The 19,098-nt window shown below is 40.0% G+C and overlaps 1 protein-coding gene across 8 annotated transcripts in view; it reads left to right on the forward strand.

Annotated features, from left to right (window-relative positions):
- SYNE2 (spectrin repeat containing nuclear envelope protein 2) overlaps positions 1–19,098 on the forward strand; it is a 293,026-nt gene that overhangs the window by 114,185 nt on the left and 159,743 nt on the right. For all 8 annotated transcript variants that reach the window (XM_036010877.1, XM_036010883.1, XM_036010867.1 and 5 more), the window contains 8 exons: positions 12–169; positions 974–1,121; positions 1,773–2,383; positions 5,058–5,237; positions 7,524–7,674; positions 15,392–15,550; positions 16,212–16,373; positions 18,217–18,318. In XM_036010877.1, the coding sequence (XP_035866770.1) occupies positions 12–169; positions 974–1,121; positions 1,773–2,383; positions 5,058–5,237; positions 7,524–7,674; positions 15,392–15,550; positions 16,212–16,373; positions 18,217–18,318 (1,671 nt within the window). The remainder of the gene's footprint in view (positions 1–11; positions 170–973; positions 1,122–1,772; positions 2,384–5,057; positions 5,238–7,523; positions 7,675–15,391; positions 15,551–16,211; positions 16,374–18,216; positions 18,319–19,098) is intronic.

Consider the following 19,098-nt stretch of genomic DNA (forward strand, 5'->3'; position numbering starts at 1 on the left):
TTTCTATCCAGGTCTTAAAAAATGAAACTGATGCTTGCTGGAAAGAGTTTGAGATGACGTCATTGCAACTAGAAGAGCTTGAGAGTGACGGAAAGAAGCCTTTTATAATTAAAGCAAGAGACAGATTAAAGGACAAAGAAAGAGAGTTTCAGATGACTCTTAAGACCAGGTATACTTCTGAGACTTATTGATAATGAATTTATTCAACTTTTAATGCCATTTTAAGCTAGTCTAGTGCTGTACTAGTCCGTTACTTTATTTACTCGTCACAGCAACCACAGGAGAGGCTGCCATTTTATTGACGAGCAAACTGATGGGGAGGTTAAGTAACCTAATCGATCCACACTGCTGGCCAGAGACTTACGTGGAATTGAAAGTCTGTTGAGTTCCCAAAATCATCCTCTTCCCAATGTCCCCTTGCACTTGAATTTGGTCATATTGCATGACTTCTCTGGGCCTTTCCTAAGTTTTATTTCCTAATTTCTAAAATGAGAGTGCTATAATTACCCCTATACATAGGATATGTATCCCCGGTACCTATCCCTGTTTTACTTTGGGGGAAACTGAGGCTCCAAGTCTGTATGTTAACTATTATCCAGGGCCACACATTTCAGTTCATTACTAGTAGAGCCTATTCTTGGCTCTGTTATATTTCTACTAATAAAACAATTTGTATTTATAATGAGGCCTCTTTGTCATCAAGGCAGTGTTAAATTGTATGCGGTAATTTGTATTTTTCAATTTTCCATTCAGTGTGGTATGTTAAACTATTAAGAATACTTATATAGGAAACAACTCATTCTTTGCCATTTTGGATCGCTGGGTTTGGGTTTTAATGTGATGCTCTATACATATTGTGCGTATTTGCATTAGACAATTATTTGCTGTTCTTGGTTAAGTAGTGGCATCACTGTGTTTTATAGGGTATCTTTCTACTCAGTTTCCCCCTACATCTTATTTGTTTGTCCCCTAGAATGGAGTCTTTGGAGATGGCGCTGCAGGTCGTATTACCTGTGGAGGAGGAGTTGCTCCTTCTCTGCGACTCAGACCTCCTTCCTCACGAAATGGCTGTTCGAGAATTTCATCTCACTGATGCTGATGGCCTGTATCAAAACCTGAGAGTAAGTATAAGTTCTCATCGTATAGAGTCTTCAGTTCCTCTGAGATTTGTACATGTTTATGCATTTTCAATTATACACCAATAGTATGCATTTAGAATATAAGCCATGACAGAAAAATCTTCAGTAATTTAGACTTGTTATTTATTTCTTAACTCTTTAATTCCTTTCAAATTTGGAAGTAGATACTGTGAAGTAAATGATGAGATATTTTCTTTGAATTCAACATGAAGGGTTCCTTATGAATGCCTTTTCCAGTGACTGAAATCTTAAATATCTGCTAGACTTATATGCTTATACTGGCATATTCCACAGATTACTTATTCCAAATCCCATCATAAGTAAAAAATACTTGTTTTATTTTTCAGATTATAAACAGATGTCTCAATAGTTAACTCTAATTATTTTCATTGAAGCAATAGAGTTATATTCTTGCTTTCTTTTGGGGATTGGAACATTAGGAAGGGTATCAGATGAAGAAGCAGCTGGGCCGTCTGATCATTTGAAATGAAAATGTTGACACTGTCAGCCTTGGTTAAACTGAGAAGCACTTTTCTACATTAAATCTAGTTACAAGCTTTGAGGGTAGTTTCTGACATGTAGTCTTACTTCTTTTTACCTCAGTCTTTTCAGCTTTTCTTACCTTTATTTTAGGATATTCAAGATTCTATAGCGAAACAGATAGAAATATGTAACAGTTTGGAGCAGTCAGGCAACTTCGCATTAAAGGAATTACACCCACTTGATCTACATGCAACACAGGCTATTATAGTAAAACACAGATCGCAACTTGAAGAAATGAACCACAGGATCCAGACGAGCAAAGATGCCCTCAGGGCTCTGGAAGATTTTCTGGCTTCCCTGAGAACAGCTGAACTCCCCGTTGGCCTTGTTACAGACCTTTCAGCCTCAGCTACACAGGTGGTACCAGAAAATACTTTGACAGTAAAAAATAAAGAAGGAGAAATTTATCTGATGAAGGAGAAGGCCAGACATTTGGATAAACGTTTGAAGACGCTTGATATAAGCTTTAAAGATGCAGAACGGGGTGAAGAGGCTTCCTGTGAAAAACTCCTTGACGCCCTGTCCAAATACTTATTTGAGACACGTGGTTGTGGCAGACAGGAGAAACTCACTGAAGAAGACAAACTACTACAAACTTGTACTCTGAAAAATAATGAGCTCCTGAAAAACGTTCTAGATGTGCACAGTCAGCTCAGTAAAATTGGTCTCAAGGATCCGACTGTTCCAGCTGTAAAACAACGGTAAGTATTGTTTCTGTCAGTTTCTGTCCAAGGTGACGTTTTTCTGTCTTTTCAAATATCCATTGGATGAAACAGATACTTCCTGTCTCTCTGTGTCTGTTCCACCCCACTCCATTCAGCCTTCAGCATTCTTTTTTGTAGACTTTTCAGACAAACTTCCTTTTTGTCAATAGTGTGCTTTTATAAGATGTTATATAATTCTTTTTCTTTGAAGCTTTCATTCTCACGAACTAAGATATGGATAGACTACATGAGTTGTGCTGTGTATTTATTATGGTGTTCTCTTGATGGGGGAAGACCTGGCAAACGCTACACGTTTGATAATGAAGAAATAAGTGGTAGCAGATGCACATGCCACACCTCATCCTACTTCTTCCTTTATTATTCAGGTTCATCCTTCCTTCCATCAGGACTAGGGTGGGGACTGAGTAGGAGGGTGTGGGATTGAGATAAACTAAGGTTAGTGTCAATTCTGTGGGCTGAGCAGAATTGGGGTAAACTGAGGCTGACAGCCCTCAATATGAGTGCTGCTATTTTCTTTCTGCCAGTCAGAGCTGGCCTCTCAGCCCTGACAGTGACAAAGTTAGGAAGAGTCCCTTTTGTGGAGCTCCCATCCCCTTAGTAAGTCCCTCCCACTTTCTGTCTCCATGCGCATCTGGAGTCCTTCAGGTCCAGTGGTCCCATGAGGCTCTTTAACTGACCAAGCTCTTCCCTCTGAAATTTCCCTCTGACTTCAGTCTCAATGAGACTTCCATTCCTACGGTACCCCAGTTCTTAATGAGGTGTCGAATGAGGTACTAATTAATTATTAATTAAATAGATTTTAATATAGATTCAGAAAGAATAAGTACGTAAATTAAATATTAGTTCATTCATGAAAACCATACATTTATAACTAATAAATTGCTTTCATTCTTAATTTAGTTATTAACACAGCAGATAAGTGGTTTGTGCTAGGCATTATTTTAGGTACTAGGGGTATAGCAGTTAACAGAATAGACAAAAATTCTTGCCCTCCATAGAACTTATTACTGAGAGGGAGGAGTAAGGTATTCAGTGTGTTTGATCATGATAAAAGCTATAGAAAAAAATTAAGCAAAGAAGGACAAGGGGTTGCAATTCAAAGGGAGTCATTAGGGACAGTTGTACTAAGAAGGTGACCTTGAAGTAAGTTAGATGGGGTGAGAGCTAGCCAAGTGACTACCAACCTGGAGGAAGGGCCTTCTAGGCTGAGGGAGCAGTGGGTGCAAAGGCCAGGTGTGAGCCTGGGCCTGGCATGTCTGAGGAGAAGCTAGGAGGTGAGGAGGGCAGCAGCAAAGGGGAGAGGTATGAAGGGAGTCAGAGGTGCTGGATGGGATGGGGCTTAGCTCATGAAAGGACTTCTGGGCCATGTGATTTCTTTGGTTTTTACTTTGAGTGGCATTGGGAAGTCACTAGAGGGTTCTGAGCAGAGGGAAGAGATTGGGTTTTCATTGTACCAGCTTCTCTGTGACTCGTGTTGACTGTGGACTGTAGGAGTCAGGGGAAGACGTAGGAAGTCTAGTTTGACCTGTTTCAGTAATCCAGATGAGGGATGATGGTGGTGTGGACCAGTGGTGAAATGGTGGGAAAAAAAAAGGGTTTCGATTCTGTATACATTTTGAAGGGAAAGTCTATAGGATTTGTTGACACATTGGACATAGGATGTTACAGAAATATTGGAGTTACCATTAACTGAGGTGAGAAAGCCTATAGTTTACAAGGTAATGAATAAAAGATCAGGTGTGCTCAGTTTTAGAAGTGATAGGTACAAAATAATTCTTTGGCTTTCATGTGTGGATATCAATAAGACTCTTAAAAATAGATGGTATCGGGTCGGGAGAGAGGTCTGGGTTAAAGGTATGATTTGAGAGTTATTAGCATTTTGGAATGCTGTTCAGAACCATGGGCAGTGGAGTGCATTTAGATAGCCGAGAAGAGGTCAGTGTTGTACACTGGGTCAAAGGCTGCTGACTAGTGAAGGAAGGTGAAGTTTGAGAATGGAACCTGGATTTAGCGCCGCAGCAGTTACTGGAGGTCTTGTCCAGTGAGCCGGTTCTGGAGGACTCATAGGGAATAAAAGCCTTATGGGAGTAGATTCAAGAGAAATTGGAAAAGAGCAAGTAGAGACAGTGGATATCTGATAAAAGCAGTTGAGACCTAGGTGAATGGAGTTAATCCGTCCAGGATTAGTTCGCACATTAATACCCTTAGCTCTTTCTTGATATGGGAGAGCTGTTTACATACCGGATAGAAATATAAGTTTTCCCTCTTCCTTGTACCCCCACCCTTCCTCAGGAGTGTGTAGTGCTCTTCCCTGTATCTCGGTTCTCCTCTACACACCATGCTCTCTTTCCTACCCATTTACACACCCATATTCTTTCTTCTCACGTGCATATGCACAGCCTTTCCAAATGTGCTCATCACAGAAAAATGTTACTCTTTTTGGTTTTGTATATTTATTATAATAAAACACCAGATTAATATTCTGGAAATGCAGAGAGTCTCCTAAACTCTGTAATAGCAATGTGTAATTTTCATCTTCATAAATCTCATGAGAACAAGTTCAAGTTGGTGTGCTTCCCAAATTGCCCATATTTATATCATGTCAAATTGGCCAATAATGGCTATCAATCTTTTCTCTTTCATATTCAAGGAAAAAATTATTAATCAAACTGGATAAGGACCTAGATGACTATAAAGAAGAGAAGAAACACTTGCAAGACATAGTTAATTCTCTTCCACAATTTGAAGATAGCAGAGAAAAAGCTCTGAACCAACAGTGCCAAAATACAGCACTCTTGTGGGAGAATGCAAAAGCTTCCATCGCTGAATGGTAAGGAAAACAGTCGCTGTAAAATCTGGAAAATGGTCTGTTGCATAACTGACTTTTTGGAATGTGTGTGTTTAAAACACGTTCCCATGGACCTAACGGAAGGACAAACAGGAGTTTCACACTGGAAGCTCGCTGGGTCGATGTCCGAGCAGACCTGGAACCACAGATTGGGGCTTGAGTGAACCTAAGGAGTTATCTCGGAAGGATGACAAACACGGTGTATTAATCACCTACATTAGTGTTCTATTACTGCTGTAACCAATTACCACAATTTAGTGGCATAAGAACGTCACAAACTTATATTATAGTCTGGAGGCTGGAAATCCCCAAGTCAAGCTTTGTTTCTTTCTGGAGACTCCAGGAACGAATCCCTGTCTTTGCCTTTTTTGTCTTTTGGAGGCTTCCTACTACATTCCTTGGCTTGTGTCCCTTTCTTCCATCTTTTTTTTTTAATTGATTTTAAAAGAGAGGAAGTGAGAGAGAGAACGAGAGAGACATCAACCTGCTGCTCCACCCACCGATGTGTTCATTGTTTGATTTTTTTTTTAAGATTTTATTTATTTTTTAGTCAGAGTGGAAGGGAGAGAGAAAGAGAGGGAAAGAAACTTCAATGTGTGGTTGCCTCTCACACGCCCCCTACTGGGGGCCTGGCCTGCAACCCAGGCATGTGCCCTGACTGGGAATCAAACTGGTGGCCCTTTGGTTTGCAGGCTGGCACTCAGTCCACTGAGCTACACCAGCCAGGGCCATTGGTTGGTTCTTGTATGTGCCTTGATTGCAGATCAAACCCCTTGACATATGGGGACGATGCTCTAACTAACAGAGCTACCCAGCCAGGGCCCCTTTCTTCCCTCTTTAAAGCCAATATCTTGGCATCTTCTAATCTCAACCTCAGTCTCGCTCTCACTCTCACCTCTCCTTCTCATCACATTATCTTCTCTGACTCTGACCTTCCTGTCTCCCTCCTGTAAGGACCCTTCTGATTATATTTCACCTACTTGGATAATTCAGGATAGTGTCCCATTTTAAGACCCTTAACTTAATCACAACCGGAAAGTCCCTTTGGCCATGGAAGGCAACATGTTCACAGGATCCAAGTATTAGGACATGGACATTGTTGGTGGTTGGGGGCATTATTCTTCCACACCGCCCTACTCGAATGGCAGATGTTGCCTGTCACTTGCCACTATCTGTCCTACAGAGCCTACATATGGCTCAAAGGTTTTCTTAACTGTGTAACAGCCATCACCTGTGAGGCCCAGGCGGTGAATCTGCTGAATCTACTCCATCCTTGCCTTCTCCCCCTTACTCTCTGCCTGTGGGTAGGAGTGGTCCAGAGGACTGATCCCTATCTCTGTACTACCCAGGCCAAGGGTTCCAGTTGTTCTAAGAGGTATTAGGTACTAGTAGGAGATTAGAGGACAAGAAGAGAGAGTTCAAGGTGGTCTTAACCATCCCCTTCCCTTTTCAGCATGTGTTTTGGCAGCTCCTCCTGGACTCTCCTCTTTGACCCGGGGCACTCTCCCTTTCCCCTCGAGGCCAAGTGGCGGGTCAGTAGGAAGCTATTGCTGCAGTTAGTGCAGGGGTGCCTCAGCTCCCTGGTGATTTCCCTTAACTCTGCTCTCCGTGGTCCTTTCTCACAGAGCTGCACTGAGCACTCTTTCCCTCCGGAACCTGCGTGTGCAGTAGTAAGATGAAGCCTGTCTGTAGTATTTGATCTAGTCTGCCCTTCGATTTTATAGAGGAAGGAATTAAGGTTCTGAGACCTAAAGTTGCTTTTCTAAGGTCACATGACTAATTGGTGCCCAGCCGTAACTAGAAACTAGGTGTCCTAACTGCCACATTATCGGTACTATACTTTTTTAAAAGGGCTAAATCCAGAATGAGTTAAGTAGACTTACACAACTTATGACTTGCTGGATTATTTTAAAAATAATTTCCAAGAATAAGAGACAGTTTTCCAAGATGTCTTTTGGTTAAGGATGACATTGAGGTGCTGATTCCTTAAGGTTATGAATCGTATGTACTTTCTAGAGTGTACTTGTGGTGATTTTTAAATATTGATCAGGTAAAAATACTAAATCAGTGATCATTTACCAACCACTTGCCAGATAAATACATGAGCCACCATTCTTAGGTTAAATTGGTAAAACTATTATAAGCCATGTCAAGAAGAAAAATCCTTCTATCGTGTATCAATCTTTATTGTAGGATAATTAAAAAGAGAAAGAATGGTTTTGTTATTTTCAGACATTTTGCTGTTTTACGTTTTTTTCTTCTTTATAGCCTTGACCAATGTGAAAGAGTTTTGGAGCTCTTAAAACAATATCACAATTTTAAAAACATCCTGACAACTTTGATTCAAAAAGAAGAGAATGTCATCTCCCTGCAGGCTTCGTACATGGGGAAGGAGAACCTGAAGAAAAGGATAGCGGAGGTGAGTCCGGCTCCAAAGGAAGCGCCACACGTGGCCTTGCTCACGAGCCTGCCAATAAAGGGGGTATTATAAACGGAGCCGTTTTCAGAACTTGGTTTAAAAGAACTTACTAGTGACTCTATTTTACCAAATGCCTAAAAATTTATTCAATATATCAACAGAGCCTAAAAGAAATCACCCCCCAAGTTGATGTTTGTTTTTAATACTAATCTAAGGATATGTTTAAAGGATGTTTATTGATTTGGCGGGGGAGGAGAGAGAGAGAGAGAGAGAGAGAGAGAGAGAGAAAGAGAGAGAAAGAGAAACATCCATTAGTTGCCTCCTGTTTGCATCCCAACTGGGGACCCAACCCAAACGTAGGTACGTGCTCTGACTGAGGATGGAACCCACGGCATTTGCTGTATGGGGGTGATGCTCCAACCAACTGAGCCACCTGGCCAGGGCTGTTCAGGTGTTGATACTGGCACTGTGGTTCTGTTAGAGTCGGGGGTCACCCCTGCTGCTACCTCTGTGAGGTGGCACCAGTAGGTGTGTGTGCTACCTAAAAGGAACCTTCTATCTGAAAGGAACCTGAGACTTCATTGCAGCCTCAAGAGAATGAAGACAGGAGGAAAATCCCCTCTGTTAGTGGACAAAGGAAAAAGTATCTTTTTATTTAGTTGCTTTCTGCAAAGATGTGTGAACTGATCTCAAGGTTGTTTTGTGTTTGTAGCCTCACTGATCACAGCTTTATATTCTAAGAAGAATAATATTTTTGGACACTAGGTGTCATTATTTTCTATGATTTTACATGGTCATCAGTCAGAGTGGCATAAAATGAGATAGTTAGAAAAGAATACACTTTACTATATTACTATTCACCAAAACTTTTCTTTTCCTGTAGGTTTTATGAGCACTATGCTAAAGTGCTGTCCAAGTGTCGAAAGCATGTGTGAACTTAGTCTATTAGATTCAGCTGGTTGTTAGAAAGCCATTTTATTGAACTTGCCAGTTGCTGAGAGCAACATTAGTAGAAGCTTCAATAGACCAGGTTCTTACAGGTAATTTGTTCCCTGTCTAGAACTCCTGACCCTGAAGCTGAAATGACACTTAGGATTCAGACACATGGCCAGTGCCACAGATGAGAAATAGCCCCTGTCAGGGACCCACTCTCTCAGACTCAGTGTCTTGAAACTGACCAATCAGAAAGAGCCTTGTAACTGGATTCCTATTAAGAGACTTAATTGAGGGAGGCCACCAAGACCAAGAGCAGACAGTCAGCTGGAGTTGCTTAGATGCAACCCCCCTGGTTCCCTCCAGCGGAAGCAGCTTTGGGTCTGATGGTCTCGGGGTCAAGGAGGACCCTGGCCTCATTCTAGTGGATTTAAGGAACTGTGATTCCCTTGGTTCTCAGAGAATCCAATGCTACCAGCTGTATAAGATTCCCTCAACCTTGTGTCCCAGTTCACATAGCTGCTCCCCCACTGTGCCCCTGATGCCAGTTCCCTACCTGGTGCTTGTATTTCAGAATCAAGGTCTCTGCCTTAATCCCAGGTCCTAAGCCCCTGCCTTGTGTACTCACCAGACATATCTAGCTCCTCTTGTTTGCAGCTGTTCTTGGAATGTGCTGATCCTCCTTAGACCTCGGGTCCTACCTTTGTCCTGTCCAGTGGTATCCTATTACCAGCAAAACCCTATTTCTGTCCTATTCGGTGAGGTGGCATAGGAAAAGTGCCTAGCAGAGCGCCTGGGACTTACCTCATAGCCAGTGTCAGCCGCGATACCCCGCTGTGTGTGGCTGCAGGGGAGGAAAACACTTGCCTCTGCCTTTATGGTTTTTTTGGCTGGTCTGACAGTCAAACAGACATGAGACAGAGTAGCAAGAGAAAGTAATCAAATTTGATACATCTGTTTGGGAACCCTGCATACATGAGGGAGTCAGTGACCCCACATGAACTAAAGAACATCAGGGGTGAAAAGGGAGAATGGGAACATAGGACGTTCCTAGCTAGGGTTGGGGTGGGGCACCTTGGGCACTTCAAAGGGTTTTTGCAGAATGATAAGCAGAGCAGACATGCAGTGAGTAGAGTATACCCTGCTCTATTAGCAAGGTCAAAAGAGGTTATCTCTGATCATCTCTTTTTATAGGCAAGGCCCCTAATTCAAGTTCATCTAGGTAGTTAAGGGAGGGGCAGAAGTTTTTCCTGAGCCCCTGGGCTCAAATTGACTTTAACTCAGAACAACCCACAGGCCACAGAGGCACATCTTGGGGTGACTCGTTCTAACCCCCACCCTCCATCTGGCCTATCTGCAATTCTAAATGTTCCCTCTTCTCACTTGCTTGAACGCTCTTCCCACCACCCATAACTGCATAACCAGCCCCGTAACTGTAAACTGAGTGCTTGCTGACCAGTAGAACTTCCAATGCCTGTAGGCATGTGGCCCTCTCCCAGGTGTGTCTCCCTAGTGGATATCTGAGTCCTGGTCTTGACCCTTCTGCCAGCATTAGTGCCTCTATGGCTATCGTCTTTGTTTGGGTTGCTGTAACAAAAATACCATAGACTGGGTGGCTTTTAAACAACAGAAGTTTATTTTTCACAGTTCTGGAGACAGTTCTCATAGCTTACAACATTCTGCTGTTGAATCCGCCTCCAAATCTGTGTTCTTCCCACGTGCAAAGCATATGCATTCCATCCCAACAGCCCCCAGAGTCTTAACTTGCTCCAGCAGCAACTCTAAAACCTAAGTCCAGAGTCTCATCTACATACCGTCTAAATCAGGTATGGCTGAGCATCGAGGTGCATTTTGTTTTGGAGGAAATTTCTCTGTAGCTGTGAACCCAAGAAATCAAACAAATTATTTATTTTCAAAATACTGTGGTGGGACAGGGATAGGGTAGAGATCCACCCATTGCAAAAGTGAGAAATAGGAAAGAAGAAAGACATAGTTGGTCCCAAGTAAGAACAAAACCTAACAAGGCAAATAACCGTAAACCTTAAGGCTTGAAAATAATCCTCTTTGGCCTGATAACCTGCCTCTAGGTCCACTGGGATGACTGGGTGACACCTCTGCCCCCTGACACAATCCCAGCAAGGGCTCCTGCAGCTCTCCTGGGTCGGGCCCTGTACCCTCAGCATTCCTCGCCCAAGGTCACTCACTTGCAGCTCTCCCCTCCCTGAGTCCTCACCTGGTGGAAAGGTCAACACAGCTCTTGGGAGTCTCTTTACTAATGCAAGGCCACCAGTCCTATTGGTGACAGCTCCACCGCCATGACCTAACCACTTCCCAAAGATCCACCTCCTAATACCATTACATCGGGTGTTAGGCTAAGAGCTTCTTAGAGTTTCTTATTAAATAACAAAAACTTATCACCCATGGCTAATTACTGAATGGTACTTAAATTATTACTTAAGCCCAGGTGTATCTGAGTGCAAAGCATGTTTCAGTCATCCTAATAGTGCCTTCCCTGAACACCTTTGAAGTGTGTGTACGCAGAAGTGAAAATTGGGTAACTGCTCCATCTGCGCCCCTTTCTCACCTGTGATAGTTAGCTCACAGAGGTGCTCTTAAAATTAATACAATAACTCTAATTACCTTTAGGACAGATATAAAAGCCCAGGCGTTATTTTCTTACTATGTTGAGAATCCTCCGTCTAGCACAAGTGCCTAGCATATAGCTACTTTATATATTTGCTGAAGTAATATATTATTTTGTATGGAAGATACAGAAGTTTGAATGCACTGGTGTTTAATTTTTTTTCTCAGACACTTTTTTAACTGTCTGGAAAAAATGCGAATTGTAGTACTGTTGATTGTTAATACAACTTTCAGTCAATTTTGAGATGAGCTAGGTACTGTCTTCAGAAGCAGTTTTTGTGGTATGTATTATCACGATGCTTTGCACCAGTGGCTTAAATATGATACCACTGAGAACTTTTGTCCTTCAAAACCACAGAAACTTGGATGTTTATCTAAGGTATGGTGCCAAATTTCCCCTCTCTTTAATGAAAGACAGTGCAAATGAAAGAGGTGAAGGCCGAACTGTCAGGGGACCACTAAAGTTCGGGAGATGTCAGAGGGGACCAGGTTTCCCTGCTGTGCCCCCTCCGTTCCGTGTATGACGAAAGCTGCAGTTCCTGTCAGTGCTGAAGCACCCTGTCCCTCTCTTTCTCTTCTCCTCACCTGCTGGTAGCTTGTGCCAGTGGAACAACAAAGTCCTGTGAATGTAATCAAAGTTAGAATTATATATATGTACAATTTTTACTTAATGGAACAAACATTTATTATGCTCCAGTGCAAACTAGAAGGAAAAACACCTGGATTTGCATTTCAGCCTTGCCTATGTATTAGGTAGTTTCAAGTCTGGAAAGAGAAACCTCCCAGTAATTTTTTTCATCAAAAATTTTTAATGTTTCTAATTCAATTTTGATTTTAAGATAATTATAGAGAAGTCAGATGCAGTTATAAGAAATAATACAGAGATAGCCCTGGCTGGTGTAACTCAGTGGATTGAGCACTGTCCTGAAAAGCAAAGGGTTGCTGGTTCGATTCCCATTCAGGGCACATGCCTGGGTTTCAGGCCAGGTCCCCATAGGGGGTGCATGAGAGGCAACCACACACTGATGTTTCTCTCCCTCTCTTTCTCCTTCCCTTCCCCTCTCTCTGAAAATAAATAAATAAAATTCAAAAAATAATACAGAGAGAACCTGTGTTCCTTTGACTGTGTTTTCTTAATGGAAAGCTCTTATAGTTTTGCTGTTTCAAAAATCTAATATAAATGAAATATAAATTGTAATCTTTTGGGATTGGCTATTTTACTTAGCATAATGATCTGGAGATTCATTTAGATTCTTGAATGTAATATGATAAGTTGTTTCTTTTTCTTGCTGAGTAATATTCTGTGAAATGCATGTGCCGCAGTTTATGTAAGTACTCACACTTTGAAGCACATCTGGGTTGTTTCTGGTTTTTGGCTATTATGAGTAAAGTTTCTATACACATTCACGTAGGTGGTTTTGTGTGAACTTAAGTTTTTTTGTCTCCAGGAAAAATACCCTGGAGTACAGTTGCTAGGTTGTATGTTAATTGTATATTTAGTTTTTAAAGAAAATGCCACACTGTTTTCCAGAGTGACTGGACCAGTTTGCATTCCCACCGGCAATGTATGAGTGATCTAGTTTCTCTGAATCCTTCCCAGTGTTAGATATTGTCTATGTTTTACTTCAGTCATTCTGACAAGTATGTAGTGGTATCACATTATGATTTTAATTTGTATTTCCCTAATTGCTAATGATATTGATCTTCTTTTCTTTTGCCTGCATGACATTTGTATGGTATCTTTGGTGAAGTATCTCTTTATATCTTTTGCTCATTTTCTAATGAAAGGGGTTGATTGCCTTACTGTTGAGTTTTGAGAGTTCTTTTCACATTCTGGATATTAGTCATTTGTCAGATGTGGTTTGCAAATATTTTCTCCCAAACTATAGCTTGTTTTTTCATTCTCTTAACAGGGTTTTTGAAGACAGAGCAAAAGTTTTTAAATTTGGTTAAAGTACAATTTATCAATTTTTCCTTTCTTAAATTGTGCTTCTGGTGTCAAAATCTAAGAATTCTTTGACTGTCTCAAGATCCTGAAGATTTACTCCTTTTTTCCCCTCATAAGTTTTATAGTGTTTGGTTGACATTTAAATCCATCATCCACTTAGAGTTAATTTTTTGTATGATGTGTGAGACTTAAGTTAAAGTTTGTGTTTTTGTCTATAGATGTCCAGTTGCTCCATCACCATATGTAAAAGGCTCCATTTCCTTTGTTGAATCGCTTTTGCATCTTTGTGAAACAGTTGGGCATATTTGTGTGAATCCATTTGTAGGTTCACTCCTCTTTTCCATTGATCTGTGTGTCTATCCCTCTGCCAGTACCGCATAATGTCTAGTACTGTTCATGATAGATTTTAAAATCAGTTAGACTCCCCCCACTTTATTTTTTCAAATGTTTTTGCTATTCAAGTTCTTTTACTATTCCATATAAATTTTATAATAATCTTATCTATATCTACAAAATAGTATTACTGGGATTTGATCATTACATTAAACCTATACATGAGGTTTTGGGGAGGGCAGAATTGATGTATTTACTATATTGAGTCCTCCAATCTATGAAGTTGCTTTTCCCTGCATTTATTTAGACCTTTTTTGACTTCTTTCCCGGCATTTTGTAGTTTATAGCAAATAAATCCTATGCATGTTTTGTTAGATTTACACCTAGGTATTTGGTTTTTTGAGTAATTAGAAATGGTATATTATATTTTAAAATTCAGTGTTCATGTATTCATTGCTGGTATATGGAAGTACAGTTGATTTTTATATATTTATTTTGTATTCTACAACCTTTCTGAAACTATTTAGCTCTTGGAGTATTTTTGTAGATTCCTTGGTATCACCTATGTAGATAATCATGTCACCTGCAAACAAGATAATTTCTTGACACTGGAGATACAGGTCATCCTGTTATTATTGCTAGTTGGGGGTATGAGTTCCGACTCCCCATTAGGCCTCCACAGATATCCCCCGGCTGCTCCTTGCAGCTCCCTATGTGGCCCATCATAGGGGCAAGTGCCTTGTTGCTGCCAGGAGGAATGAAAGGCCTGGCTCTCTACTTGGCCTTCGCTCACATTACCCTGGTTGGGTAAAGGTGGGGCTTCTGTTACAGCCTGGTGATGGTGGAAGTCTAGGCTGTGCACTTGACCTTTGCTGGTATGGTGGGGGTTGAGCCATAGTTTGAAAAAATTTTTGTCTGGAGTGAGCAATTATGTTCTAAAAGTTTTCTGCCTTGCAAGGTTGTCCTATTCCTGGTACGCTGGATGAAGAGAACAGGCTTTTGTTGGGGCTTTTTTGTCTGTTACGTTACCTGGTGCTGGCTGCCTCAGCCTACAGTCGGGGTGTTTGAGGGAAAAAGAAATTGCAGGGAGCTCACCAGCAGGTTGTTCCTCAGGAGCCGATTCCTGCAGCCGTTGTTCCTTCTTAAACTCTCCTCTTTGCAGCCTTCTGAAATTAGTGTTGTATATGACGTGCGGGGTTTTTACTATTACTTAGTGCGGTGAATGGGGAAAAGGATGTCTACTCCACATTACTGGAAACGGGAGTCCTTCTAGGGTGCATAATTTTCAGATTTTTGGCTATGGGAAATCTATTCAAATTTTATGTAGTCATTAAAAATGTTTGTGTAAGATTAGTAAAGTAAGTGAATCACTAAGATTACATTAGTCAACAAATTTAATTTTATAGTTTAAGATCATTGGCCTTTTCATAAAATAATTTATCAGCTGCTATGTTAGAAATGATGCTGGAGTTGGAGTCACGGAGGATTAAACTGGAAGGCGCATTAAAGATGTTGTAGAGTTCTGTGTGTTTTATTCAGATGAGAGCTTTTTTCTTCCCTGTTACAGGTGACTCCTGTGGGAGGAGTCTAGGAACTATCACTTTTTATACCATTGAATGGAAACACTTTTTTGGGGTAGAATATCATTTCCCAAGGACAAAAAAACATGGTTTTAGATCATATTTTGTCATGCATAGTGGGAAGAAAGTTGGGTGTGGAATTATTGTTAAACCAGATGGTTAGGACTATAAACACTTTTCATTGAGAAAGTGGGACAATAAAAGCCAATAATAGAATCATCTTTCTTACCAGCTTGTCTGTGTCAGTAGATCAAAACATCTTTTATTACCTTTTTAACAGATTGAAGTTGTCAAAGAAGAATTTAATGAACATTTAGAAGTTGTAGACAAGATTAACCAGATCTGCAAAAATCTACAATTTCATCTAAATAAAATGAGAACCTTTGAAGAGCCTCCTTTTGAGAAGGAGGCTAATATCATTGTGGACAGATGGCTTGATGTAAGTGATAATTTAATTGATGAGAAATTCTATTGTAACAGCAATTAAATTGATCTTTTCTATTGCATCTTTAGTATTTTTAATGTCATTACAAAATTCAAAAGAGCTCATGGTAAAAATGTTCAAATAATATAAAGGTTTGAGTTAGAAATTAACCTTCATACCCAGAGTTTTAGGCAGTACTAACAAATGGGTCTATAATTTTCTGCATACAAAAGAGCAATCTCAATTTATTTAAAATAAACTAGTTAATATGTTCCTCATTTGTACAGGTGTGACTGTTCAACTGTACATTTATTTAATGCATTTTTAGTTGAGAACTAATGATATTTTTTAAATGAATTACAAGTTAAGAATTTGTGTTGTGTTTTCATCTGGGTTTCTAAAAGTGCTTTTTATTTATTGTGGTTTAGAAGTTAGGAAGACCACTGCTTTCACTGTATATAACCTGCAGCTCATCAGCTAAGATTTTTTTTTTTGTAGAAGAAGAAAGTACAGGATATGTTAAAGCAAGTTTTTTATTGACTAATAAAGCAAAATAGCCAATAAAGTTAAACTTAAACTAAAATTGTATTTAAGAATAGTGTTTGACTGAAACAATGGCTTAGAAAAAGTATATTTTTACTACTAAATGTGTTATTTCTCTTGTTAATTGCGGTAGATAAACGAGAAGGCAGAAGAGTGCTATGAAAATCTTGGTCGAGCTCTAGCTTTATGGGACAAGCTTTTTAACTTAAAAGATATCATTGATGATTGGACTGAAAAGGTCCTTCAGAAAATTGAATCACATCAACTCACTGAAGAGGAAAGAGAAAACCTGAAGGTAATTTAACAGAGATAAAATATGTGCTCTTTTGTTTTACACAGTTGACATTTTAATAATGAGCTGGCTTTCTTAAAGCAGGGTAGAGAAATCACAAGGAAATCTTCTGTTTCTTTTATTACCCTGTGAGTGGGACCTGCACTGTGTTGTTTCCTGCATGATATCCGGGAAGTTGTTAGCAGATGTCATTAACCTGGGGTTTGCAGACAGCCGCGGGATTCACGGATGAAATGACCTTCCACAGGAGAAAGTGCATCTTTATTTTCATGAATGTCTAACAACAAACATAGTAGGATGAACTTACATGTGACATTGTTATTAACCAAATCACAGATATTTGAAAATCATTATCTGGTTGTTGCCACTCTCACCCTTATCACTACTTTGAAAATGTGGTGTTTAGCAGGCCCACTGTTAGATGATGTTATTTAAGGTATTAATAGAGAAGCGTATATATTACTGTAGTATAAATATGTTATTTTTAACATTTTGATAAGTAACTCAATGTAATTTTTTTTCTTTATAGTTTTACATCATTTATTTTATGTTTTATTTAAAAGGTATTATGACACAGCAGGTCCATAGGATTCACCAACTTTCTAGTGGGGTTTATGGTGTATAAAAGCTTAGGAACTCCTAGCAGAAGGCCCCTCAAAATGCATAAGCGTTTCCAGGTGTTTTCTAGGTCCCGTTCCCAGGTGATGTCTAAGGCCCCTGGATTAGGTAAACTTTTTCCTAAAGGGCCAAATCGTAAATATTTTATGCTTGTAGATCATTTGATCAGTGTCACAAATGGTGGCCCCTGCTGTTGTAACATGAAAGAAGTCTATCATGGATAGGATACGACTGCTTGAAAGTGGCTGGGTCCCAGTGAAACTGTTCATAAACACAGACCGCCAGCCCTTAGGCTGCTAGCCCCTGACGTAGAGCAGGGTTATGGATGACCTTCACAATTTGAATTAAGCGGTACCTCAAAAGTACAGACAAAATATAGGCTGAGTGTGAACCTCTTTGCAGAGCTTCAGAAAAGGTTAGTTTTTAAAACAGTAATCTCAGGTTTTGCCATTTGGAAAGAATTAAAGTTGTATTTTTTTAACTCCGGGAAGAATTTTTTTCTAACTGTTTTGTTGGCTTATGTATTATTTATTGGTTTGTACCATAAAAAAAGCACTATCTTGGTAGGTCAAAAACAGTGAAATAGTAGCAATTGTATCTGCTTCAATGTAATATAAAAATATGTATGTATTGTGAACAAAGACTGCAACATTTGTTATTTTGTTCACCTTTAAACTCAGTTATCCATTTTTATGCATTTGGAAAAGATTTGCAGTATGTGTGGAGATTTATGAATTTCCTGGGTGTGATAATAGTCATGAAGTAAAACTATGATTTTTCTAAGTATGACTGACTGATCACTAAGAGTCCCTTATATTTGTCTTGAAGTAGAGTTGTTTTAGATTGTGAAGTTAAAGATTATAAACTGCCAGTTTATGGGCCAAATTCCACCAGCGAGTGGGGGGGGGTGTGGTTGGGGGGGGGTTGACACAATTTACATGTGCAGCTCTATGCAATGCAGTAGCTTTAGGTGGGCCTGCACGCTGGTGTAGCACAACCCTAGTCCCTCTCTACTGTCTTACAGCTTGGACCCCTCTCTCTGCTGTTATGTTTGTCCATATTCATGAAGGCAATTGAGTTTCTAACTCCCAGGACTCTGTCAAAACAACAAGTGATTAGGGGCAATTCAAAAGGGCCCTCATATTCTGTGTATTCGCAATAGCAATCATGAATACCAGAAAGTAAGGTATATAATAAAAATGTTTTTTATTAAAATTGTGTGTTGTAGGCAGAGTTACAAATCCATGAACAAAAATCCTTGGACTTTTCTAAAAGAGTGGCTAAAATACAGTCTGTGCTTCAAAGCAGTGAAATACCTCTTGAATTGCAGGTAAGAGAATTTTTATTTAAAAGTCGCAATGAAAGCCCTGGCTGGCGTAGCTCAGTGGATTGAGTGCGGGCTGTGAACCAAAGCATTGCAGGTTCGATTCCCAGTCAGGGCACGTGCCTGGGTTGCAGGCCACGGCCCCCTGCAACCACACATTGATGTTTCTTTCTCTTTCTCTCTCTTTCTCCCTCCCTTCCATCTCTAAAAATAAATAAATAAAATCTTTTTTAAAATCTAAAAAAAAAGGTCTCAATGAAGGTACTCAAAAGTAACGTTCATAAGCCAGAATTTGAATCTTAAACCTAAAATAAAATTAGGATCCTTATTTAATTCACCTTTGTTCAGTTCCTGTATTAAGTCTAACAAAATTTTTAATAGTTGGCATAGCATATTATCTTTGTTCCACTTTTAAGATGAAGATGAATATTATTTTTTGCATTCTTTTTTTCTTATGCTATTTATTTCACAGGCCTCTTGTGTGGAGGGAGGGAGAGCACTGTGCGTCCATGTTAGGGAACAAGGGGAGTCCTCAGGAGCTGATGTGGGTGTGGGAAGGAAAATGTCGCGCCAGCGACTCTAGGTTTATTGCTAGATGGAGAACCAGGAAGATTGCCTCAAGTGTGAATTTCTGTTGTGCGAAGAGGTTTGGTACAATTTTATGTAAACCAGTGTATAGTGGCTGGAAAGGAATATTCACATGGCTGACTATGAGTCAGACTTTCTGGGTGAGGCCCTGGTGCTACCACCCATTAGTCCTCTGATCTTGGGCAAGCTACTTAACCT

The sequence above is a fragment of the Phyllostomus discolor genome, chromosome 1, assembly GCF_004126475.2.
Source record: "Phyllostomus discolor isolate MPI-MPIP mPhyDis1 chromosome 1, mPhyDis1.pri.v3, whole genome shotgun sequence".
Lineage (NCBI taxonomy): Eukaryota > Metazoa > Chordata > Mammalia > Chiroptera > Phyllostomidae > Phyllostomus > Phyllostomus discolor.